Source organism: Otolemur garnettii, unplaced genomic scaffold (genome assembly GCF_000181295.1).
Source record: "Otolemur garnettii isolate 467f Iridium unplaced genomic scaffold, OtoGar3 scaffold00010, whole genome shotgun sequence".
Taxonomy (NCBI): domain Eukaryota; kingdom Metazoa; phylum Chordata; class Mammalia; order Primates; family Galagidae; genus Otolemur; species Otolemur garnettii.
In genome coordinates this window covers 9600704-9627318 of record NW_003852405.1, presented here as the reverse complement: position 1 = coordinate 9627318, position 26615 = coordinate 9600704, and the positions used below count along the sequence as shown (strand labels likewise).

The window sequence follows — 26615 nt, the reverse complement described above, 5'->3', positions numbered from 1 at the left end:
TCTTTGTCCCTTAGTCTCATCATCTGTAAAATGGGGATAATAACAGAACCTACCTTAATGAATTGTGAAAACAGTTAAATGAATTCATATGTGCCTGCCACATAGCAAATGCTCAGTAAGCATTAGTATTACCTTTACTATTACTATTCTTCTTCTTTTTTTTTTGAGACAGAGTCTCAAACTGTCACCCTGGGTAGAGTGCCATGGTGTCACAGCTCACAGCAACCTCAAACTCTTGGACTTAAGTGATTCTTTTGCCTCAGCCTCCTGAGCCTACAGGCACCCGCCACAACACCTCGCTAAGGCTATTTTGTTGTTGTTGTTGTTGTAGTTGTCATTGTTGTTTGGCAGACCCAGGCTGGATTTAAACCCACCAGCTCCGGTGTATGTGGCTGGCGCCCTACCTGCTGAGCTACAGGTGCCGAGCCTACTATTATTCTTCTTATTACTGGACACTAAACTTCATATAATTGTTTGATATGTTGAGTTGGTTGAGGGAAAGAATCAGCCAGGTCAACACTGACACTAAGAGACAAATGCCACACTAATATTAAAAATACACACAAGAGTCTGAGAGCTGTGTCAGTAAGCTGTTTCTTAAAACTCTAACTGAAAATATCCAGGTTCACCTCAGTTCTGTTCTAAATTAGCCTTTTTATAAAATTTCAAATTCTCAATTTTCTATGCATTATCCGAACTGATTACCATTAACACAATAAGAGAACTGTGCAGAGCGTCCAGAAGACCACCACCCACATAAGTAATAAAAAAATCAAAGCATTCTTTTAAATTGGACGGAACGACAGCCACAACATTCAATACCTCTTCAATACCAGAAAGTTTTGCTTTAAGTTCTCTAATAGTGGAGTCTCCTTTATATTTCCTCTCGGTCAGGTCTTTGTTAGCTGCTTCTAACTCAGACAATCTGTTCTGTAGCTGGTGGATGTTCTGTTGATGCAGGATTTCTAAATCTTTTTTCTGTTGCTCATGCTGCTGTTGATATTGAACCTGTGCCTATTATATAATAAAAATACAGTACAAAAGTTCAAAGGAAAAAAATCAGAAATAAAAATACAAAAAGATTAGGGAAAAAATTATCATTTATTCTTTATCATTGTTAGATTTCTCTGTATTGAAAGGGTCTATTTTCAATTCTGAATTTCATGAAAGAGAAAGCAATGTCAACATATGGCAAATTTACCACCATGATCTTATTCATCACTTCTGTTTCTCCTAAAACCACTTATGTTTAGAAGTAACACTCTTAAAGAAAGAATGACACGATTAAGTAAAAAACAAAACAAAACAAAACTTGAAAATAGCACGTATAGTATGAATCTATTTGGGTTAAAAAAAAAATGAATGGGTCCATAAAACTTCCAGTTTTTGCTTTAAACACTATTATAGTATTTCTTTTTTTGTAATTGGTATACATATATATGTTCTAAAACACCTAAAATTACACAATCTACAAGGTTTGTTCATTAGGCCAGTCTCATACTTACTTGTCACATTTTACCAACAATAAAATTTGAACACGGTTGTAACTGTGCAATCTCTAGTGCCTATCTAAATTATCCACAAACCTATCTTAATAATTTGTTAATGAATACTAGCAAACCTAAATACCTTTCAAAAACAGAGTCTATTTTTCTGATTATGAAAGTTAAATATATTTTGAAAAGAAATAAAGTTATACAGTGTATCCATGTAAGAAAAATTCATACTCCTATAATATTTTGAAATAAAAAGGAAAAAAAGTTAAATACACTTAAAAGAAGGCACAAAGAAAATTACAAACAGCCTATAATCTCATTCAGGAAGTTACTCTTAATATTTAGGAATATTTCTACTATTCCAATCATTTATGTATTTATATTGATATTCCACATCCACATACAATGTACAAATTTAAATTCTTAATGAATTAAGATCAAGCTATTTATATAGTTTAATCATGCTTTTTATTCCCTTAGCATATGCACCATCTCACATCATTAAAAAACTCTTTGTAGGCTCGGCGCCTGTGGCTCAAGCGGCTAGGGCACCAGCCACATACACCTAAGGTGGTGTGTTCGACCCCAGCCCGGCCTGCCAAACAACAATGATGGCTGCAACCAAAAAATGGCCGGCGCTGTGGCGGGCGCCTGTAGTCCCAGCTACTTGGGAGGCTGAGGCAGGAGACTCGCTTGAGCCCAGGAGTTGGAGGTTGCTGTGAGCTGTGAGGCCACGGCACTCTACCCAGGGGAATAGCTTGAGGCTCCGTCTCAAAAAAAAAAAACAAAAAAAACTCTTTGTAAATACTTTAATAGCTACACAACACTCCATGCCATGGCTAGTCCATAATTCGTTTAACCCTTCCCCAATTACAGACATTTAGTTTCCGATTTTTCAAAATTGAAAATAAAACTATGATTACCTTTTTGTACATATATGTATATCCAAAATTCATATCATTAAGCTACAATTTCCCATCTTTCCCTATGTATGGCAACTTTAATGGTAACCTCTGGAACACCCTCTAAAGCTGGTAGATGTTCCATAAGCAGTCGTTTTAAAACTTAAGTGTACATAAGAAACACCTGGAGGGCCATTAAATATAGGTTGCTAGGCCTCATTCCCAGAGCCTTGAGACAGTAGGTCGGGGGTAGAATCCAATAACTGGATTTTCGGTAGCCACTGCCATAGAGTACCATTTCCCAAATTAGAACAATTTTGTGACTATACAGAAATCTGTTGAGACAGGTGAGCTGCCTCCCATTTTTGATAATTTCAATAATAATTTCCATCACAGGGAATAAAAGCTACTATATTTCTACATTTGCCACGTCTCTGCTCAAGTGCACATTCAACCTGTGATACCATCTTCAGCTTAAGGCATTTGGAAAGTTAGGACTGTATTCTATTGCTGCATATTTTTTCTTTATGTTTATGCTTATTTCTCATGTTTTCATCATCTCCCGACTTTTAGAAATATACTGAATACTCTTAATTATTTCTACATTGATTTCTCTTTTTATAGCAGCTTCCTTTCTGTGAGGAAAGTTCTAACAAAGAGAATCATCCATCTTCTTTTATGTATTTTCTTGATCCTTACTTCTCTATTTATTCAGTTTTCTTTTTCATAGACTATCAGTCTTTTTTCCCAATTCTTAGCATTATAAGTCCATACTCAAAATACTTTTCTCATTTAAATGTTCCTCTAAAACTAATATATATTCTTTTGATTAAAGTCTCTGGTATACACACTTTGGAAAACTGTTAGGCAGTTTCTAGTAAAGGTAACACACCCCTACGCTAGAACCCAGCCATTCTAATCTTAAATATATACCCAAGAAAAATAAGCGTATGTGTCCACAAGGAGACATGTACAACAATGTTCATGGAAGGTGAAGCACAGTGGCTCATGCCTATAATCCTAGCACTCTCGGAGGCCAAGGCAGGTGGACTACCTGAGCTCAGGAGTTTGAGACCAGCCTGAGCTAGAGACCCTATCTCTAATAGTAGCTGGGCGTTGTGGTGAGCACCTATAATCCCAGCTACTCAGGAGGCTGAAGCAAGAAAATTGCTTAAGTCCAAAAGTTTGAGGTTGCTGTGAGCTATGACGCTCCAACACTCTATTGAGGGCAACAAAGTGAGATTCTCTCTCTCTCTCAAAAAAAAAAAAAAAGAATGTTCATGGCAATTTTATTAATAATAGGAAAATATCAGAAATAACTCAAATGTCTACCAACAGGGAAAGGGATATAATTATGGCATATTCATATAATAGAATACTACACAATACAAAGAAACACATTAGTACATAGTTGAATCTCAGAAATATTATGCTGAGTGAAAGAAGCCACATACAAATAAACACATACTGTACGAGCCCACTCATACAAAATTCAAAAACTGCCACAACTCATCAATGACGGCAGAAGTCAGAAGGGTGAGAACCTCCTATGGGAACATTACATGGATAAGTACACTAGAGAACCCATCTAGGTGGTCTAATTTTCTGAATCATAATTTGGGTGAAAGCTACACATGAAAACAATCACCAAGCTGTACCCTTAAAAGCAAAAACTAGTACATAAAAGCAAAAATAAAATGTAATATTAAAGAAATTAATTAAGAATTAAAGAACTCTACACTATAAAGTGGTAGAAAATAATAATCACACAAAAACAGTGAGCAAAAGATATCAAAAAGTAATCTGCAGAAGAAATAAAAATGGCCAAAAGTCATATTAAAAGATGCCTATCCAGTGGGCGGTGCCTGTGGCTCAGTGAGTAGAGCACTGGCCCCATATACCGAGAGTGTTTGAGTTCAAACCCGGCCCTAGACAAACTGCAACGAAAAAATAGCTGGGCACTGTGGCAGATGCCTATAGTCCCAGCTACTCGAGAGGCTGAGGCAAAAGAATCACCTAAGCCCAGGAGCTGGAGGTTGCTGTGAGCTGTGATGCCATAGCATTCTATAGAAGGTGATAAAGTGAGACTATCTCTACAAAAAAATAAAAATAAAAAATAAAATAAAATAAAAATCTGCCTTTATTAAAAAAAAAAAGATGCTTATTCTCACTAAAAATAGAAGTGATATAAATTAAAACAAGTATTACCTTAACACTTACCAGGTAGCAAATTTTAAGGTTAATAATAATGCCAAGAACATGGGAGAATAAGTATTCTAACACAGTATCTTAGGGATTCCATTTGATTCGACCTTTTTAAGTAGAAACTATACGGTATCCATCAATACTTCCTATGGGTACCATGCAATTTCACTTCTAAAGCCCAAAAGAATATTTACTACAGTATTGTTCGCAATAACTAAAATTTGGGGTGAGTAGTTACATAATTCACATCTAAACAAAGAACACTATGCAACCACTAAAAAGGAATATCTGAACTGAAACAGAATATCTATGATGTTATGTCACGTGAAAAAAAGTTACAATCCATATATCCACTAAGACCCCACTAGTACTGAATAAAACCAAAACCCTGTATGTGTATATAGACTTCTATATCTACATAAATTATATAATATAAAATTATAATTAAGTTCACAAATGAATATTATAAATTACATGTTACTCACATACACACATGCAGATGTTTACTGACAGACTATACTTTAGGGATCATTTCTACAGTACATTATTAGGCAAGTTTCTCTACTGCAACCTAGAAAAGTTTCTTTTATGATACATCTTTAAAAAAAAAGATGTGTATCAATTATCTCTTGAGTACTGAGACCTTGAAAAAGAGACTTTCAATTTTTATTTTATATATTTCTATAATGTTTGAAAATTTTAAAACAAGAATATATCACTTTTATAATTAATAAAATGGCCAAAATCAATAAAAAACATTTCTTCAGTTTCCTTTAATGGTCTCACCTGCAAGGCTTTTTCCTTCTCATTTGTCAGTTCCTGAGAGTGCTTATTTGTCAATGCTGCTGTGTGTGATGCCCATTCATTCCGTAACTTATCTAATTCTTGGATTTTTTCTGATAATGTCTATAACAGAGTTCAATATAAAATATTATGACAGTCTCCTGAATATGTTATACTTTTGATTATTACATGGCAATACTGACGAGGATAGTAAAGAAAATGAAATTACACCTCTTCAGGACATACTCAAAGGCTTTTCCTAGACAGATTTTGGAATTTGAGAAAACCAAGATTAGAATAAATGCAATCTTAGGTCAAGCTTAACTTCCTTTAAACTTTTCATTAAATCAGACTCTTTACCACCCAGTCCTCTCCTCCAGCATTCAGAAGTATTCCAACCCAGGGTGGAGCAAGTCAGTTACAAGGAGCAGTTCACTTATTATACATAAAACCCATAAACTCAGTCCCCAAAGGGGCCACGTTTTACAGGGATAACTTCTGCCTGAAGCTGGCACCTTGTCAGATACTTTGGCCCACAATTTCAAGGACAAGGGGGAGAAATATGGTAGCTATGACTGAAATGATACTAAGCCTATCAGAGAAATTAATTCTAAACACAAAAGAAGAAAGGGAAAGGTTTAGAAGACAAGAACCAAAAAGACCTCTGAGGATGGAGGAATGAGGTTAGGTAGAAAACTAACAAATGACAGACACTATACATTGTCTTATTTACTGACGACTTGGAGAGAACATGTCATATATCGAAGATAACAGAAATGTCTGGGTAGAATAAAACACCTAAAAGAAAAACCATCAGATTAACATAATTAACTGCTAAGGAGAGGCGGTAAAAAGGAGAGGAAATTCAACAGTGGCATGTTTTTAAGAAAATTACAAAAAAGCTTGGAAATGAGTTAAGAAGCAAGTCAGAAACATGTCTGGATGACTTAAAAAGAAAACATGAATCTTGAATTACCTTCTGTGTGAAGTTCAGTTGTCTAGTTACATCATCTAGTGATTGTATCAATGATAATTTTTCCTCCTATTTATAAAAATAGTAAAATGCAGTTTACAATTTAATCTTCTCTAGCTATGCTACTCAAAGTATAGCAAGTACCGCATCAGCATGATCCTGGAAGCTCGTTAGAAATGCAGAATCTCAGGTTCCATCTCAGATCTTCTAAATCAGAATTTGCATTTAACAAGGTCCCCAGATAATTTCTGTACCATTAAAGTTTGAGATGCCCTGATCTATAGCATTTGAGTAGAAAGACTTCCTAAAAACTCTCAAGCAACATCTCTAAGTCGTTTCCTTATGCCATATGCTTTATGTAGCACTCTGTAATTTTCAAGACATTTTCATATATTTTATGTCATTTAAGATGCGCTAGATAGGGTAGGTATTTCCATACATATCTACCAGTTGATGAAACTATGAGATGAGACTTTAACTGATCCGCCCAAAGTCACAGAAAATCAGTAAAAATTCTGGTGCCTAAGTTTCCCAATTCTTGGTCCAATTCAATACTTGGTATACGTTAACTAAATAAAAAACAATAAAATCAATTCATTAAATGTTATAAAACTTTATTTAGAAAACAAAAAGTTAAGGCAATGTAGCTCTTCAGTGATGCTGTAAAGATGTTTGTTACTTATTTTAAAAGAATAACTTGAATTTGAATCTTACCTTGCTACATTTCAAACAGTCAGCTAGAAATTTCTTTATCTCCACATCATTTCCAGGTAAAAGTTTTAGTGAGAGGTGTGTAAGATGTTTAAAAGGATTTGTTTCTACCACATTTAAAAATACAGGTGAGTTATCCAAAATAGCTGCTGAAGAAACTAACTGTAGCAAAAACCTTTGAAAAGAAAATGTTACATTGTAACACACTTATATGAGATTGTGAAAACCACTTCATTGAATCATAAACTTCTTCCTGTACTTAGAAAAATCAGAAAAAAGCACATGTTGAAATCATAGGGGCTGGGAGGTGGCGCCTGTGGCTCAGTGAGTAGAGCCTGGCCCCATATACTGAGGGTGGCGGGTTCGAACCCAGCCCTGGCCAAACTGCAAAAAAAAAAAATAGCCAGGCGTTGTGGCAGGTGCCTGTAGTTCTAGCTACTCAGGAAGCTGAGACAAGAGAATCACCTAAGCCCAAGAGCCAGAGGTAGCTGTGAGCTGTGACACCACAGCACTCTACCAAGGGTGACAAAGTGAGACTCTGTCTCTAAAAAAAAAACCCTCATCAAACACCACAGAAGTAACTGGGATACAAATTCCATAACTCTAAAAATGAACCATTTAAAAGCAAAAATTAAGCATTTATCTTTTCCTACATGAATTGTCAGAGTAATCAAATAGCCCTAATTGAGGAGGGAAAGTTCTTCTTTATAGAAGAATTATACTTAATATGAAAATTTATAGACTTAGAAAAACATTTTTTTATTTATTTAGAGACAAGGTCTCACTCTGTCACGTAGGCTAAAGGGCAGTAGATCAGTGGAGCCTTGAACTTCTGGACTCAGAAGATTCTCCTTAGCTCAGCCTCCCATCTAGCTGGGACTATAGGCATGCGCCATCACACCCAGCTTAGGAAATCATCATTTTGTAGTTACTAATGAAGTAACTAATTCAACAACAATCATGAAACCAATAAATTGGCTGGTTGATGATAAACTTTACAATGATACGATAAGGCACCACACACATACAAAATCTTAGTCTTCTTTTCCCAGATGATTATAGAAACATATTATAATAACAGATACTTCACTTTTTATTTTTAGGCAGAGTCTCTGTTGCTTAGGCTGAAATGCCTGTAGCATTAGCCTAGCTCACAGAAACTTCAAACTCCTGGATTCCACCAATCCTCCTGTCTCAGCCTCCTGAGCAGCTGGACTATATGCAGCTCCTATGATGCCCAGTTAATTTTTCTATTTTTAGTAGAGATGCAGTCTTGCTCTTGTTCAGGCTGGGTTTCAACTCCTGAGCTCAAGCAATCCACTCACCTCAGCCATCCACCCACCTCAGCCTCCCAGAGTGCTAGCATTATAGACATGAGCCACAGCACCTGGCCAAAACAGATACTTTTCAAAACATGAAAAATAAGGGGTATTTCTATTTTAATCAAGATTTCTTAAAGATTGAGACTTAACAGAGCCATAATCTCAGTTTTAAAAATAAATAGGGTTACTTATAATAGATGGAAAATATTTTGCCATCAACTTGTCTTGTGAAGAACCCATCTTGAAAGAAGTTTAAATGTAGTGCTGTCATGTGACTTACCTTGGAATTTCTTTGGCGTATTCCTGAGTACACTGCTGAAGGAGATCTATAAATTTTTGTGGGAAAGCTAAGAAGTCTACCAGAAGACCTTGCTGGAATTTTAAACTACACAGAAGACAGAAAAATAAATTTTTAAAAATTTAAATATTATCTGTAATTATAATTAACACTCTGGAAGACTGTTTTGTTAGTTACTGAATATCTGTTATAATCAAGAACTAAACTAGGGAACTTTGATTTTTATCAAAATTTCTTCAATCAAAAGAAAAAGGTCAACAAATTTAGCTACAGCTCCAAATTCTGGAGTTGCTTTAAGCAGATGATCCACAAGATATTTTCAAACATACCCTAAATAATTATAATTACTCTAAATAATAATACAAATAGTCCAATATCCTCAAAATAACTAAAAGTTCCCAATACATATGTGTTTCAAAGAGAACAATACCAACACATTTGTAAAACTTAGAAACTTAACTTATTCCTAGATTAAATATAAGGTGAGAAAAAAATTAATTACCTTTGAAAATCTTCTTCAGATATAACAAGATTATATAGAAAAAATGGATCTGTGTCATCAGTCAGACGGATAACTAAGTCCTGAAAGAAAGTTTGTTGTTTTTTAGTGTCTTCAGCAGATTTGGCATTTAGAGTAAATTCTTGGAAGTAAAGTAGTAAAGGGATCCAACATCATCAATCTATCACAGCCCTACTTTGTTTTCTGGTGCTGTTGGTTTTTTATTAGTCTTTAGAGAACTAGAATCTTAAACAGGGATAGATATTCTGTACCTTGATAGTCACATGAAGGTCTATAAAAGTTAATTAAATGCTAAGAGTTAAAAGTTTAGGAATATCATCCTATCAGAGGCTTAGGAAAATTTAGGCCCACCCCTTGCTGACCCAATGACAAAAATATTCTTTATGAACAAACATACTATTCAATTATACTTTCAGTTTCCTTCAAGTTAACTAGTCTAGCATTTCAAAAGTGGCAAATATAGCAGAACTGATAAACAGTCATCCACCCTAGAAAAAGAAGCAGCTTTTGTCTCAGGCACAGGACAGGGGTATCGGGTAACAAGTTGTCAGGGCTTCTTCTAAAGGGCCTATTCTCTCCACTTCAGGTGGCCGTTGATGTGGAATCCCATCTGTTTTTAGTCTCAAATGAAGCAGGCACCTTTCACAAAAGCCAGTTTCCATGAATTAAATTTATAGCACGGCAGATCATCACAGCAGCTCAAGCTGGCAAAAAGTGCACCAAAATTATGTACTTCAGAGAACACTGGTGAAAGGAAACAGGCTCTAGCTACAAGATGATGTAAGACTAATAAAGAACTCAGCACTCAGGTTAAAAACAAGCATGAAATACAATCTACTTGTGGCTACTAAGGAACTGGTAAGGTCCTAGAAAAATGTAGACTACTTATGAGCTAGAAAATGAAGAGGTACAACAGGCATGAGTAATAACATATAAGAAATATGATCTATAATCTCTACCTGGGGAAATGAGCAATCTGGGCATTTGCCTAAAAATGCCTGGTCTTGAGCACCCTTCTATTTAAGTACTTCTTGAAATTCACCCCAAGATGCTATTTAAAAAACTGAAGCTACTGCTAATACTACTCAGTCCTTGGATGTGTTCAGGGAAAGCTATGATGGAGAAATCAGATGCTGTATTTCTTACCCTCTACTCTACATCCTTAGTTCAGTTAATGGCTCTTACTTCTGAAGATCATATAGGACTGATGCTTTAAATGCCTCCCTTCAAAAGGTAAAGTAAAACATTCAAGAAAATCTCCCTTCAGTACTGCAATTTATTCTATTTTCACATTTACACCATGAAATGCTAAGGCAGCAATATATTCCAGCAAGTTGTTTTTGAAATGGGGTCTTGCTATGGTTTTGACTTCTAGTGATCCTAGAAGTGACTGCTATGGTTTATGGCTTCTAGTGATCCTCCTGTCTCAGCCTCCCACAGAGCTGAGATTATAGGTGAGAACCACACACGGCTCCTTTAGCAACTTGTAAGTTCACTGAGCACCTAAGAAGACGATCACCTCAATTTCTTCTTGTACGCTTTATATATGTGGCACAATTATCTTTTAATTGTTCTCAATAAACTCTACCACCCTAGATTTGCAGTATTTACAAGATGGCCTAAAATTATAAAGCAAGATGGGCATAACAAAAGATCTTACTTTTTTTTGAGATAAGACAAGGTTTCATTCTTGCTAATTTCTCTATTTTTTGTAGAGACCAAGGTGTTACTGATGCTCAGTCTCCAACTCCTGACCTTAACCAATCCCCTCACCTTGGCTTCTTCTCAAAGTGCTAGGATTACACGCATGAGCCCATGTCTAGCCAGATTTCACACTCTTAAAGAACAAAAGTAATTATCTATAATATACTGAAATTAACATATTTCAAAAAAGAAATAAATACCAACCTTTCTGTGAATCGGATTGGAAACTGATTGCAGTTCAATGCTCACTCTAACACTTACTCTCCTGTATGAAAAGACACATCCAGCCATCAGAAACATTCACATGAAATGAGTTATCATAATAATTTGCATGAACTAAAGTTTTCAGACTTAAACTACTAGACCTTCCACAGGTGTTGTCTACCTTACCAAGAGATGTTTGGAAAGCATATTGGTTTTGAAGTTTAAGTTTTCGTTTTTCCACTCATAACCTAATAGTCTTTAACCTAAGGCTAAATTGTCCTCATCTGTAAAATGGGGATGTTATGAGGATTAATGAGATAAACAATGTGGAGGACCTAGTACTAGCCTGGTGGACAACCTTACTGCCCTGCTTAATTCTGTGACGCCTCATAGTTTCGAAGATCATATGGGACTAAATAACACCTACTGAAAAAAAAAGTGAACAGAACCTGTTCAATTTTAAGTTATTCTTCTAAAGATTTGTTTTAAATCTTTTCCATACTTTACTATCTACTACTATGTCTACTAACGAGCATAGACATAGCAACTATTGACAGAAAAACTTAGAAACAATTGACCAAGACTAGATTCTATGGTTTAGATATTTTTATGTTCAGACCTGTAATTTTGTATTAGTTTAAATGTGTCCTTTTAGCTAAATTTCTTATTGAACATACAATTGGATGCTAAATCTTAGTTCATATGATGAGGTTAAATGTTACTGTAACTTGTATCTATAATCTGGAAAGGAACAAGAAGTACTGGTCTACATCACAAAGATAGGAAGAACTAACTTAAAAACAAGAGAAAATGCTGTTTCTCTTATTTTAGCATCTAGAGCAATGATTTTCAACTGGCATGCCGAGGCACACTGGTGTGCTGTGAAAAGTTTTAAATACCAATAATTAAATTATTTTTGAAAGAAATTCAAAACACATTAAGTATATTCTTTTTTTCCTAACTCTCTTTTTGATCAACACAATTTAAGTGTGCCTCAGAAGTTTAAATATAGGTTCTTACTCTTTTTTTTGATTAACATAATTTAAGTGTGCCTCAGAAGTTTAACTATAGATTCAAGTGTGCAGTTAAATAAAAAAGGTTGAAAAATACTGATCTGAAGCAATGTATGTGAAATAGATTAGGGTCCTACTCCAGTTCCACTTAAATTAAGCAGAAAAACTTTAAGTTTTAAATGCTTCAATTTCCTAATCTGTAAAATAAGTGAATTCAATCAGGCTTGTGAAGGCCCTGTAACATCATTATGTCTGGTTTTGATCTTTTCAAGTTTTTCCTTGTTTATACAGACATAGTGGTATGCTGCAATTGATACCTAACTTTAAAAGTCCTGTCATATTTCATAAATTTGAAAAAAAATTCAAGAAGCATCCTTTTATTTATTTATTCATTTTTTTGGAGACAGAGTCTCACTCTGTCACCCTTGGTAGAGTGCCATAGTGTCACAGCTCACAGCAACCTCAAACTCTTGGGCTTAAGCAATTCTCTGCCTCAGTCTCCCAAGTAGCTGGGACTTCAGGAGCCCGCCACAACACCCAGCTACCATTTTTAGAGATGAGGTGTCACTCTGGCTCAGGCTGGTCTCGAAGTCATAGGAGCTCAGGCAGGCAATCCACCCATCTCAGCCTCCCAGAGTGCTAGGATTACAGGTGTGAGCCACCATGCCCCGCTGAAGCATCCTTTTCATAAAGTATTCCTTATACCATTCTATTAGTTATATTACTATGATTAATTAACCAGTCATACTAATAATATTGTTGTAAATATTCCTATATGCATAGATGTTAGGAGAAAAACGGCCCATAAATTAAACTATTCCCCATGTTTACTTCAGAAAATAACCTCTAAAAACATAGATAAGTATGAACTTTCAGGAGCTATACTATCTGAAATCACCAATCTTATTATTTTTATTATAATGGTAGTCATAAGAACAACATAAAATTAATATAAACTCAATCAGAGACAATATTTCTCATCTCATAAATATCACACTCTGAACAATGCACAAATCTACATAATATCTTCCGTGTCAGATTTGTCTAGGTGTTCTTTTAAACTAAATTACCTTAAACATCAGGCATTAGCAGAACTAGATTCGAGTCCACCTCCGCCACCCAGAAGCTGTGACTTTAAACTCTCAATTCAAACAAATAAAAGCTACTCTAAGCCAGGTACTGTTAGAGATACAGAAATAAACATGGTCCATGTTCTCCATCTGAGATTAGATTAAATGACTTTCCCCTAGATTTGCTTCTGACTATATTAAGGGCTTCAAGAACGGAGAGAAAAGGGTTACTAACGCTGGAGTACCTACACTATTGAGTACCTGCCAGATACTGTACCTATATCATCACACTTAACAACAGCCATGTTAAACAAATACTACCTCTCTTACAAAGAAAGAACCTGAGGCTCACAGTTACATACTTGCCTAAGGTCACGTTGTAGAACTCAAATTAGAACTTAGATCTTTCACCTACATCATCCTATCTAATAAATGAATAAAGGCAATTAATTTAAACTGGCTACTTTGAAGGGTCCTTACAGGGAAGAGATTTAAGACACACCCCGAAGGTTACAAAAGAAAAAGGTTTTGAGGCAGAGGGAGCAGCAGGAGTAAAGGCATGGTATAGATAAGAGTATCAGATACATTCAGAAGATAATAAAAATTCTTGTGACAAGCTTAGGAAAAAAATTGAAAAATCAAGTTGGTATCAAACCACAGTTTTCAAAATTTTGAATCACTTTCCTCCAGAAACAGTTCCCTGATCATTACTACTGCTGCAACTGATTTCCTTCTCTATAACTTTAGTATATATACTTATATTACTTTACACATTAGTCATATTTTATTAATAGCTAAAGTTTTGTGAATGCTTATTATGCTCTAGGCACTGTTCTAAGCACTTTAATACATATTAACTCACTGCATTCTTATAATTCTATGAGGTAGCTACTGTTATCAATTTAAAGGTGAGACACAGAGAAATTAAGTAAATTGTACAATGTAAATCAGTAAGTGGCAGGACTGGCATTTAAAGCAGGCAATCTGGTTCCAGAGCCTGAACTCTTATGCTATGTGGTCTCTCTCCAAGGTAAATCTTTTAATTTCTCCTATTAAAGTGTGAATTCCTTGAGAGCCAGAATAATAATAGGTTTTTGTTGGGGGTTGAGGAAAGTTTTATATCCTTAGCACCTAGGACAGTTTCTGGTACATAGCAGGCATTTGCAAATACTTTGCTGAACTAAACTGGCCTTGAATACTTAACTAAAGAGTTAGGGTTGTTACTCCCATAGATAGGGTACAGCAAATTATTCTGCAAAAGGCCAGAACATAAATTGCAGGCCATAAGGTCTCTGTCACAATTACTCACCTCTGAATTTGTAAACAAATGAGTATGGCTATGTTCCAGTAAAACTTTTCTCACAAAAACAGTGGGCCATCTGGTTCATGGACTCTAGTTTATTGCCTCTCTATGGGTGATAGGAATATATGAAAGATTTCTAAAGATGAAGAAAGAAAAGGATAAAATTGTGTTTTAAGATTAATTGTGATGATGGCTCAGCGCCCATAGTACAGTGGTTACGGTGTCAGCCACATAGACCAAGGCTGATGGGTTCCAACCCAGCCTGGGCCAGCTAAACAACAATGACAACTACAACAAAAAAATAGCTGGGCATTGTGCTGGGTGCCTGTAGTCCCAGCTACTCGGGAGGCTGAGGCAAGAGAACAGCCTAAGCCCAAGAGTTGGAGGTTGCTGTGATGGCATAGCACTCTACCGAGGGTGACTCTGTCTCAAAAAAAAAAAAAAAAGATTTGGGCAGCACCTGTGGCTCAAAGGAGTAGAGTGCTGGCCCCATATGCCGGAGGTGGTGGGTTCAAACCCAGCCCCAGCCAAAAACTGCAAAAAAACAAAAAACAAAAAAACCCAAAAAGATTAATTGTGATGACAATGTAATGTCATGGAGAAAAGCTACGAGTTTCAACATTGGAATCAAAAGCAATGGCTCCCATTGTTCATTCTAGAACAGTGTTGCCCAATGGAGATAGCATTCAGGCCACAAATGGGAGAAATATACGTAATTTTAAATTTCCTAGAAGCCACAATAAAAAAAATTTTTAAAGCAGATAAAATTAATTTTAACAATATATTTTATTTATCCAATATACACAAAATATTACCTCTTTAACACATAAGAATTATTGACGATATTATATATCCTTTTTTCATAGTAAGTCTTCAAAATCCAATGTGTATTTTGCCCTTATAGCACATCAGCCCCCATTAGCCCCATTTCAAATGTCCAACAACCACATGTGGCTAGTGGCTACCATACTAGACAGCCCCAAATAATGACCAACCTAAATAACCCACAGATAACCATATGCAGCTGCTGGTTTTGGTATCATCTCCTTGACTTTGCTTTTGAACCTAACACTGCCATTGATTTTGAACCTAATTCCATATATTACATTTTTATATTGCTGGCAATTCAGTAAGACAGTACCTTCCTTTTTTATGTTACATTTCCACATCATTTAGTTTTCACATACATTTTCACACTTGATTCTCACTGCAATCATGTGGGTAGACATGTTAGAAAAGTATTACCAATAGAGGGAATACTGTTCAGAGAAAAAAAAGGGACAGCTATTGAGTGGTGGAACTGAGAAAAAAAAAATCTCCTGAATCTAGTTAAATCTCTCTATTTAAACCCCAAAAGCACAACCGCCTTAGTCAAAGTTGTAATTTTTCATTTATTTATGAGACTGGCCTTTATTTCCTCCATGACTATAAACTCCACGAATAAAAGAAGTGTTTGTTTGTTTTTTCTAACCACCGTATTCCCAGTACCCAGCAAGGTGTTTTACAAGAAGGCAATTATTTATTGAATAATTCAGTCGGCTAAATGTAATTTCCTGTTTTTAGGAACTAATGTGAAAAAGAGCCAAAACACACCATGGATTCTTTCTTTTTTTCTTTTAAGTTGAAGTTTAAATTTACTTTCATCATACTTTAAAGGAGCACCGGGGGCGGAGGGTGGGGCCTGGGAGTCAAGGCTGAGGGCTGGTGCTGACTTTGCCAAGAACTCGCTATGAGCCCTCGGTAAATTATTTTAACTTGGCTGGACCACAGTTCTTATCTGTCAAAAGGGAAGAGTGAGGCTGCCAACTCCAGGATCCCGTTCAGAGCTAGGACCTGAGACACTAACTTGATGGGAGTCGGCTTCCCATTTCTCCCTAGGCTTCCTTCGGTCCCTGCTGCGACGGCCGACCTGGCGAGGGAGGGAACCACTAGATCTCAGCCCGGTTTCCTAAGCGCGTTCTGGGGGGCCGGCTGCACTGGCCGGAACCGCCATCTTTCCCCATTGGCCTGACCACAACCGCCACCCGCGGGCACCGGCAGACGCGAACCTTACCTCTCTTCGCAGTCTTTGCATTTCACCTGCAACGGGACGAGTTGCTGGAACAGAACTTGGCTCATACTGGCCCGCTGTCCCGGCCGGTGTGCGGAAAAGCCCAACAGGCTCGGCCCTCGGAACTAGCCTGAGAGACGTCAGGTCCAGATAGAGTTTGAGTTTGGCGCTCGTCTCCCGGAGGAGGCGGGGAGAGAAAAACGGAGAGGAACGAAGGAAGTTTGGGCCCCGCCGGCCACCATCAGTTTCCTCCGGTTTCGTGGAGGATGGGACGAAAGTGGTTGCGGTACTTCCGGGCATTAACCTGTGTGCCGGGCCCCGAGGCAGCCATGTTTCTTAAGGGAAGGGGACCCGAAGAAAGCTGACAACTTTTCCTCTGCCTGATGCCCGCGTCCTGAACGGGCTTTAAGTTATGGCGGCCTCGGCGCCGACGCCGCCCGCGACTGCATTTCCAGCTGAGGGCAGATGCAGTTACTACGTGGAAAAGAAGAAGCGGTTCTGCAGGATGGTGGTGGCTGCAGGGAAAAGGTTCTGTGGTGAACACGCTGGAGCCGCGGAGGTCTGGTATCGCCTTACCCTCTCGAGAGTCGGAAATAAGTTTCCCGGTGTGGTCGGTGCTGGAACCCGACCCCTCCCCTCTTTGACAGGTTTCTGCTTCTGTCCCCTGCCTTCTCCAGCTTTTACTTTAATAAATGCAGTTTTGCTGTCCTTGCAGAGCGACGACGAACCCTAGTGAGGAACAGTGTTTTCTTTACTAAGTAAAGCGCCAGTAGTGACCCATTTATTTTGATCCTAATTCATGGTATTCTTAAATTTTAGTTTTACTGCAAACTACCTCTGCTTACACTGCGCTCACCCTCCGCCTCCCTGGTGGAAAGTGGAAGTTTAAAGCAGTGCCAGAAGTCCCCAAGTTTCGCTAATTGTGTTCTAATTATTGTCTTCTGAACGAGAATAACTTCTTGTGGGTACGGTTAAAAAGAAACTTCCTTTAAAATTTTTTTTAGACTTACCAACCTCTAAGAAGTAATTTATAACTATTTGCCGGAATGGGAAAGGAAAGATTTTAAAATATAAGAATTTTTAAAATTGAAAACTGAAAACAGTTTTGTTTGATAGTAGTTGTACATATAAATTGTACTACCGAACACTATATATTTGTACGTGTCTGTATTACTTTAAGATACGTAACATATGTGATAGTAAAATAAAAATAAAAACGAGTAATACAATGCTGGTTGAAAAAGAACATGTCTAATTGAATTAGGACGAATAAACCAAATAGATCAGCATTGGGTTTCACCGCTTCTGAATAGCCAGTATTATTTGCATTATTTTCTTTCTTCATCATTTTATTTTTCTAGGTAATATCCAGCACAGATCAGTACCCTGATCTATCCTCACCCTTCATCTATTTCTGTCAGACTTAGCCATAGCCTACTTCCTAATTTGGCTTGACTGATCTGTAATTAGTCAAGTGGCAAAGCACACCGAAACAAGGACATTCTTGTTTTGAAGTATGGGAGATGTGACTTACTATGAGGACTCTTTGAAGTATATCCACAGTTGTATTGACTGGTTTTTAGGGGAGGAGCAAATATCTCTTGGTTGAAGAATGAGATTTGTGATAGGAGAAGGATTTTGTTCCCACTCTTTTACAAGCCCTTAGTCTTCACTTTATCGAGACATCTAGAAGGTGAGTGCAGGTAATGATAGTAGCAGAATATGAGTAAATCCTTACAAGCTGATCAGCATTCCTAGAGAGGAGTGACATATTATTAGTTTCTTTTTTTTTTTTTAATTGAATGGTAACTATGTACATTAATGCACTTCTGGGGTACAGTGTGGGGTTTTCACATGCAATCTGAAATACTTCCATCAAACTGGTCAACACATCCTTCATGTCATTTTCTCAGTTATTGTCTTAAAACGTTCACTTTCTACTCTTAGAAAGATTCACTTGTACCCCTATAAGATAAACCTCAGAAGTGATCCCTCCAAACCCCCTCCCTCCACCCATTCCCCCCTCCCTTCTCCCTCCCCCTTCCCCATATTCTTAGGCTATTTGGTTATAGCTTTCATATAAAAGGTATAAATTAGTTTCATAATAGGGGTGTGTACATTGGATACTTTTTCCTCCATTCTTGTGATACTTTGCTCAGAAGAACATTCTCCAGCTCCATGCATGTGAACATGAAGGATGTAAAGATATTATTAGTTTCTTGAAGAAAGACTGCAAAACAAGTAGAAAGACTTTTCATGACTAAATTTGGTTTTGAATTGTAGCCATCTCCTTGAATCTGTAATTCATGATATAGTCAAAGCGTTTCCAGCTTTTTCTAAGTGTCATTTATAGCTGTGATGGCTCCACTTTTATTCATTTTTACCAAGTAATTCTCACTTGGGAGTGATTTTGCCCCCAGTGGATAAATCTGAAGATATTTTGGTTGCAACTAGAGAGTATTCCTGGCATCTAATGAGCAGAAACCAAAGATGCGACGAGACCTCCTAAGAAGCGCAGGACAACATTACCCCGCTTCCCACCTCAAAAAAAAAAAATTATCTAGCGCAAAACTTCAATAGTGTCAAGGTTAAGAAACCCTGTTTCTAAATACAAATAATAAATGTGCTTTTTTCCCTGCTCTACTCTTTTTAGGCTGTGGTTGTTAAAATAGTCTTCTTTTACATGGAGCTTAGGTTTTAAAGTCAGCAAATAAGAAATAAATAATGTATGGTACTTTCACAAGACTATCAAAAATTTCTTAGCTTTTCAACGAAATTCAATGTGCATAGCTTCATGGGTATGAAATAAGTTGAAAAAAGAATGATAATAGCAGCAAATACTTGGCATTACTACACGGCCAGTACTGTGCTGGGGCAGTTTTATTTTTGTTTAACTATTAGCTCACTTAATTTTAACAAGCTTTAGGAAATAAGACATTACTATTCTCATCTTTTAAATAAGGCACTAAGGCTACATAAGGGTTAGTGGCTGACAGAGCTGGGGATCATACCAAGGCCGTCTGGCTAACCTATAGTTTTAACTGTTAGACTATTCTGTTTTGTACAGATTCATATAGGCAGAATTACCAACACTATTAAATTTCCTTTCTTCCTTTCAATGACAGACTGCATATACAATGGTGGTCCCATAAGATAATAACTAATACCATATTTTTACTATGCCTTTTATATGCTTAGACACATAAATATTATACTTACTGTGTCACAGTTGCCTAGAGTATTCAGTACGGTCATAAACTATACAGACTGTTTTTCCTTTGCCACAAACCTGTAATGGCCATCATATAGCCTCTGTATATTGTAGGCTATGCTATCTAGATTTGTGTATCTCTGAACAGGAAAATCACCTAAAGATGGTTCTCAGAATGTATCCCATCATTAAGCAATGCATGACTGTAGTTAAATCCATGAACTTAGTAATGAACAGAACTACTATACTGAAAAGTTACAAAGCCAATAAAATATGGCATATCCCAAATGGATAAATACCATGTTTTATTGTTTCCAAGCAACTTTTAAAAAATAAGTTTTGGCCGGGCATGGTGGCTCGTGCCTATAATCCTAACACTCTGGGAGGCCAAGGCTGGTGGATCACTTAAGCTCAAGAGCTGGAGATCAACCTGAGCAAGTGCAAGACCCGATCTCTAAAATATAACCAGGCATTGTGACAGGTGCCTGTAACCCCATCTATTCAGAAGGCTGAGGCAAGAGTATCACTTGAGCCTAAGAGTTAGAGGTTGCTGTGAGCTGTGATGCCACAGTGCTCTACTGAGGGTGAAAAAGTGAGACACTGTCTCAAAAAAAAATAAATAAGGCTTGGCGCCTGTAGCTCAAGTGGCTAAGGCGCCAGCCACATACACCAGAGCTGGCAGGTTCGAATCTGTCCTGGGCCTGCCAAACAATGACAACTACAACCAAAAAAAATATCCAGGCGTTATGGCAAACACCTGTAATCCCAGCTACTCGGGAGGCTGAGGCAAGAGAATCGCTTAAGCCCAGGAGTTGGAGGTTGCTGTGAGCTGTGACACCATAGCACTCTACTCAGGGCAATAGCTTAAGGCTCTGTCTCAAAAAAATAAAATAAAATAAAAATATGTTTCAACATCTGTGATATGATGCATCTTAAAATCCATATGCTATCATTTAAATGGACAGCCTGTTCCACAAAAAGTATTTGAGATAATGCCTATTTAGCTCAATTGCCTTTATACAATGTATATATATAAAACATACTGTACATTGTCTATGTAATTTTTATTTGCCAATTAATATATAATAGCATTGATTCTTCTTGGTGGTACATAAAATGGTAGTACATATCTTAGTCAATGTTATCTAAGATTCTAAATTTCATATGTAGGCCTCTCTATAACCTATCTGAAGCTATAGACCCTGGTTTCTCCAAAGCAGTCTTTATTCGTATCTACATAAGCTAGCTACCCAAGAGATTTTTATTGTTTCCTGATTTTACCAATTTTTTATGGTCTTTTATACTTTCCTTACCTTGTTTTGAGAGTAAAGAGACAATGAATTAGTTACTTCTAGTATCTGTAAGTAATAAACTTGACATTTTCTTGAAATAAATGTGTCTCTCTTAATTTATTAGGAAGAAGATGCCCGCAAAAGAATCTTGTGTCCTTTAGATCCAAAACAGTAAGTATGGATCAGATAAAAGTTTTTCTGTGCTGAAAACAGTAATTGTCACAATCTTATTTTAAATAATTTTCTCTTTTAATTTAGTACAGTATATGAAGATCAACTAGCAAAGCATTTGAAAAAATGTAACTCAAGAGAGAAGCCAAAACCTGTAAGTATTTAAACATTAAAATTGGTGAAATGTCTGATATGTGATGATTACATATATACTAAGTAAATTATAAACGTGTATATTTAATAAGACTCATGCAGCTCGGCACCTGTGGCTCAGGTGGCTAAGGGACCAGCAACATACACCTAAAGTGGTGGATTCGAATCCAGCCTGGGCCCGCCAAACAACAATGACAGCTGCAACCAAAAAATAGCTAGGCATTGTGGTGGGCGCCTGTGGTCCCAGCTACTTGGGAGGTGGAGGCAGGAGACTCGCTTGAGCCCAGGAGTTGGAGGTTGCTGTGAGCTGTGATGCCACAGGACTCTACCCAGGGGGACAGCTTGAGGCTCTGTCTCAAAAAAAAGAACTTGGTGCCTTTAGTAGAAAGAGAGAATGTTGGCTTTGCTTATAGGTATTTTCCTTAGCTAATTGCCAGGTTTCAGTTAAAGTAAGCAAGTATTCTTGGGAAAGTTTGAGAGAAGAGGTAAATTTATTAAAAATGGAGTACCCTTGAGTGAGTTGCATTGCATGCCATCACACAGTGGCAAAGAAAAGGAGAAAAGCAGCAGGTTGATGAAAGATAGAAGAAAGAAATGTGGAGGAGTATATATCTGGTACACTATGTAGAATAGGAATGTTGGATCCCAGGTAAAGGCTTATTATCATTCTGCTCTACTTTGGGGCACTGACCATTAATTTTCTTTTTTTTTTTTTTTTTTTTGGCAGCCTCACTCTATCACCCTGCGTAGAGTGTTGTAGCATCATCATAGTTCATTGCAACCTCATTCTCTTGGGCTCAAGCAATCCTCTTTCCTTAGCCTCCCAAGTCGCTGGGACTATAGGCACCCGCCACAACACCCAACTATTTTTACTATTTTTAGTAGAAACAGAGTCTCACTCTTGCTCAGGCTGGTCTCAAACTCCTGAGCTCAAGTAATCCACCCTGCTCAGACTCCCAAAGTACTAGGATTACAGGCATGATCTATAGCACCCAGTTCTGGTCATCAGTTTTTTAAAACCTTTTTTTATATTAAATGAAAGGAAGTTGGTAATAAATCACTAATAGAAATAATTTTCACGGCTCAGTGCCTGTGGCTCTAGTGGCTAATGCTCCAGCCACATACACCTGAGCTGGCAGGTTCGAATCCAGCCTGGGCCCACCAAACAACAATGATGACTGCAACCAAAAATATAGCCAGGTGCTGTGGCGGGTGCCTGTAGTCCCAGCTACCTGGGAGGCGCAGGCAGGAGACTTACTTGAGCCCAGGAGTTGGAGGTTGCTGTGAGCTGTGGTGCCATAGCCCTCCACCCAGGGGGCGACAGCTTGAGGCTCTGTCTCAAAAAATAATAATAATAATAATTTTCACATTGAAAACCCTTATCGAGGCTAGGCGCCTGTGGCTCAAGTGGCTAAGGTGCCAGCCACATACACCTAAGGTGGTGGGTTCGAATCCAGCCCAGGCCCACCAAACAACACTGATGGCTGAAACCTAAAAAAATAGCCAGGCATTGTTGCAGGCGCCTGTGGTCCCAGCTACTTGGGAGGCTGAGGCAGGAGACTCACTTCAGCTTAGGAGTTGGAGGTTGCTGTGAGCTGTGATGCCACGGCACTCTACCCAGGGGACAGCTTGAGCCTCTGTCCCAAAAACAAAAAAAAAACCCCTTATTGACAATATAAGTTATCTAGAGGACTCTTTGTAACTATTTTGAACCTGAAAGTCCATCAGATTCTAATAGGTACAACTAATATTCTGTTATTGTTTTATTGGTCATCCAACAAAACACTGTAATTGCTGCAGCCTTCACCCATTCCACTTCATTACATTGTCTTTCTGCCATCAGTGTTACAGAAGTCCAGTACCCTGCATAACATAATGTCCCCAAGAGTTGTTTTCACGTTTAAAACAGGATCTGTAGAAATAGTACTATTTCATTGATGTAGATCTGTGCTATTCAATATGGCAGCCACTAACTGCATATGACTATTTAAATAGGTGTTAATTAAAACTAAATAAAATTAAGAGTCCATTCCCTCAGTCATTCTAGCCATATTTCAAGGCCAGTAGTTATCATGTTGGCTAGGACAGATATTCAATATATCCTTGCAGAAAGTTTTATTAGACAATACTAATATAGATCCTTACTGGCAATATATATCTCTAAAGGAGTACTAGAAAGATCTCATTATATTAATTAACAGTGTCACAGGAAGGACATTTATGTTTTCAATTCTTAATTAATATTTTAAAGTAGAAGAAATCAGACTTGATACCATTGTGATATCAGTACTTAATTTTGGTCATGCTGCATGTCTGGTAAACTGTATTAGGTAGTTGGTACTTTGTTGTTGTTGCTGTAATGCCATAAAGGAAAATTAGTGTAGTCCATAGTCTATTCTGTAAACAGGTGAAAACTTCAAAAAATGTACCAATGAGTTTCTTTAGACAGTAAATACTCATACAAATAACCACCTCACTAGAATATAAGACCCATGGATGTGGAGGTTTTTGTCTCTTATCCACTGTGATGGATGCCTAGCATGTAAGGGAAATTAAAGACTAAAGTAGTTATTCAGTAATGATTTAATGAACAAATGAAAGAAGGCAGGATGGCAGATACAAAGTATGGGATGAAGGGAGGAAGTTTTTCAGCTTAATTTTTGTGATCTTCAGATTGTTAACAGTATTGTTTTGTTTTTGTAAAGGATTTCTTTATTCAAGATATTAACGCAGGCTTAAAAGATGAAGTGGAAATACCTGAACAATTAGTAAGTACATTGACTTAATATTTAATTTTAAAATGTATTTATAAACTGTCTCTATGTTGTGAATAAGCCATGTTTGCAATTTTTATTCCAAATAAAACTATCACTTTGAATTTAGAACGCATTTTCTTACAGAACCAATGTCGTTAGTCTGAGAACCAGCCTATGCCCCATAACAAGACAAGCTATAATATGGTCCTAAGTCCCATTTGATTTGAAATTGTTCTGAGCCTGGACTTGTTCTTTACCTTGAGGAGGTTAGGTGAATTAAAGTACCATGACAGAGACCGAGCAGAGGCTTAGCAGTTGGACAGTTCTGATGGGAGCTTAGGGAAAAGGCTTTATCAGGAAGAAGAACCTAAGCTGCGTGGGAATGACCCAGCTGTTAGGCCTCTACTCAGTCTCTATCCTGATACTTGAAAGCATTTTTTGGCTACATTATTTAGTTTTATTTTTATATATAGGTTCCAATTTCTTGTCTATCTGAAGAGCAGTTGGAAAACTTAATTAAGAAATTAAGAAAAGCCAGCAAAGGTAAGTCTGCCTAAAGTTGCAAGTTAAATTATTTTAGAGTAATTAGGTGGTGTATTAGTTGCTACCATTCTGGCTTGAAGTATGTTTCTACTGTTAATTCAAAGTCATCCAGTTTCATGTTTGGTTGCTTAAGCTGTTGCACTTATATTTGACACAGGTTTGAATTCTACACTTAAACACCACATTATGTCCCATCCAGCTTTACATGATGCCCTTAATGATCCTAAAAATGGTGATTCTGCAGCCAAGCACCTGAAACAGCAGGTACGTGTGGGCTACAGTGACCCTGCAAGAAAGGGCCTTTGTTCATCTGTTAAAGGCCTTCTAATTGTAGTTATTAATGACATTTTATTTCACTTACTTTTGAGGGTACAGAAATGTTTCCATTTCAGAACGTATATATAAACATACATAAAAAATTAGGGGAATAGATGAGGTTCTGAGTACCACGTATTAAATATTTAAGGAGCAAGAGAAAAAAATTTAAGGCCAAATGAAATTTTCAGTGTGATGTGCATGCTGTCTTTTGTACCTTGCTGTTTTCCCTTTTGAGCTAAATGTGTTTGCTCTAGTTTATAAAATAATCTTGTGAAGTTTGCAGGCTTCTATTTTAGGTAACATTGAAAAATTAAAGTTACTTGGTCCAAGAAGATGCTTCGTGGAGTTTGGAGCAGGAAAGGGAAAATTGTCTCACTGGGTGGATATTGCCTTAAAAGATGCTGAAAAAGTTCACTTCATCTTAGTAGAAAAGGTGACCACAAGATTCAAGGTAGGTGAAACCATTACAGTATATTAGTAACCAAATTTTGTTTGCACTTTTCTTATTTGAAAAAAAAATGACAGAGACATATCTCTTAAAGAAAATAAGAGAATAGGAGAAAAAAAAAAAAGGCAGGGTGCAGTGGCTCACGCCTATAATCCTAACACTCCAGAAGGCCCAGGTGCATAGATTGTTTCAGCTCAAGAGTTTGAAACCAGCCTGAGCAAAAGTGACACCCCGTCTCTGAAAAAGAACTGAGTGTTGTAGCAAGCACCGATAGTCCTAGCTCCTCAGGAGGCTGAAGCAAGAGGATCACTTGATCCCAAGAATTTGAGGTTGCTGTGAGCTATGATTCCACAGCACTCTATCTAGAGCAACAAAGTAAGACTCTGTCTCAAAAAAAAAAGGAAAAAAAAGAAAATAAGAATTTTCTGGGCAGCGCCTGTGGCTCATTGAGTAGGGTGCTGGCCCCATATACCAAGGGTGGCAGGTTCAAACCCAACACCGGCCAAACTACAACAACAACAACAACAACAAAAAATACCTGGGCATTGTGGTGGACACCTGTAGTCCCAGCTACTCAGGAGGCTGAGGAAGAGAATCACCTAAGCCCAGGAGTTGGAGGTTGCTGTGAGCTGTGTGACGCTGCCACAGTACTCTACCGAGGGTGATAAAGTGAGACTCTGTCTCTACAAAAAAAAAAAATTTTCTCATTTGTCTATTTGATTATAGCTCTTTATCAGTTCTAATTGTATTTATGACTTGTCTTAAACTAGAGATAATTTTGTTGGTTTTATTTTAAAATATTAAGGGGGTAAAAATGTTACAAAGATAGCTTGTATTGATGCCTTAGATCAGGGCTTTTGATATGTCTGTCACCAGAATAGTATTCGTTGTACCAAATAAGTTTTTAATCCCACACCTTCCCTCTCAGGCTCCCCCTTCTCAGTTTCTAGGGTCCTTGATGCCTCTGCATCCATATGTACCCGACATTTATAAGGACTGAGGTGGTTTGGTTTTTCCATCCCTGAGGTACTTCACTTAGGATAATAGACTCCATTTCCATCCAAATTGCTGCATCTGACATTACTTTCCTTATTATGGCCAAGTAGGACTCTATGGTATGTGTATGTTTGTACACACCACATTTTCTTTTTTTTTTTTTTTTTTTTTTT

At 37.3% G+C, this 26615-nt stretch overlaps 2 protein-coding genes across 2 annotated transcripts in view; one reads left to right on the top strand and one right to left on the bottom strand.

Moving 5' to 3' along the window:
• The window catches only part of SASS6 (SAS-6 centriolar assembly protein), a 29084-nt gene extending 12327 nt beyond the window's left edge, over positions 1 to 16757 (bottom strand). Inside the window, exons 1-8 of the mRNA XM_003784119.2 lie at positions 16558 to 16757; positions 11119 to 11179; positions 9193 to 9272; positions 8673 to 8777; positions 7074 to 7245; positions 6363 to 6428; positions 5390 to 5509; positions 823 to 1014 (exon numbers count right to left, since the gene is read on the bottom strand). Coding sequence (XP_003784167.1) covers positions 823 to 1014; positions 5390 to 5509; positions 6363 to 6428; positions 7074 to 7245; positions 8673 to 8777; positions 9193 to 9272; positions 11119 to 11179; positions 16558 to 16622 — 861 coding nt within the window. The 5' untranslated portion in view covers positions 16623 to 16757. The remainder of the gene's footprint in view (positions 1 to 822; positions 1015 to 5389; positions 5510 to 6362; positions 6429 to 7073; positions 7246 to 8672; positions 8778 to 9192; positions 9273 to 11118; positions 11180 to 16557) is intronic.
• A 134-nt stretch (positions 16758 to 16891) lies between these two features.
• TRMT13 (tRNA methyltransferase 13 homolog) overlaps positions 16892 to 26615 on the top strand; it is a 23506-nt gene continuing 13782 nt past the window's right edge. The window contains exons 1-7 of the mRNA XM_003784117.3: positions 16892 to 17113; positions 21182 to 21228; positions 21316 to 21382; positions 24087 to 24149; positions 24611 to 24680; positions 24838 to 24944; positions 25282 to 25449. Coding sequence (XP_003784165.1) covers positions 16967 to 17113; positions 21182 to 21228; positions 21316 to 21382; positions 24087 to 24149; positions 24611 to 24680; positions 24838 to 24944; positions 25282 to 25449 — 669 coding nt within the window. The 5' untranslated portion in view covers positions 16892 to 16966. The remainder of the gene's footprint in view (positions 17114 to 21181; positions 21229 to 21315; positions 21383 to 24086; positions 24150 to 24610; positions 24681 to 24837; positions 24945 to 25281; positions 25450 to 26615) is intronic.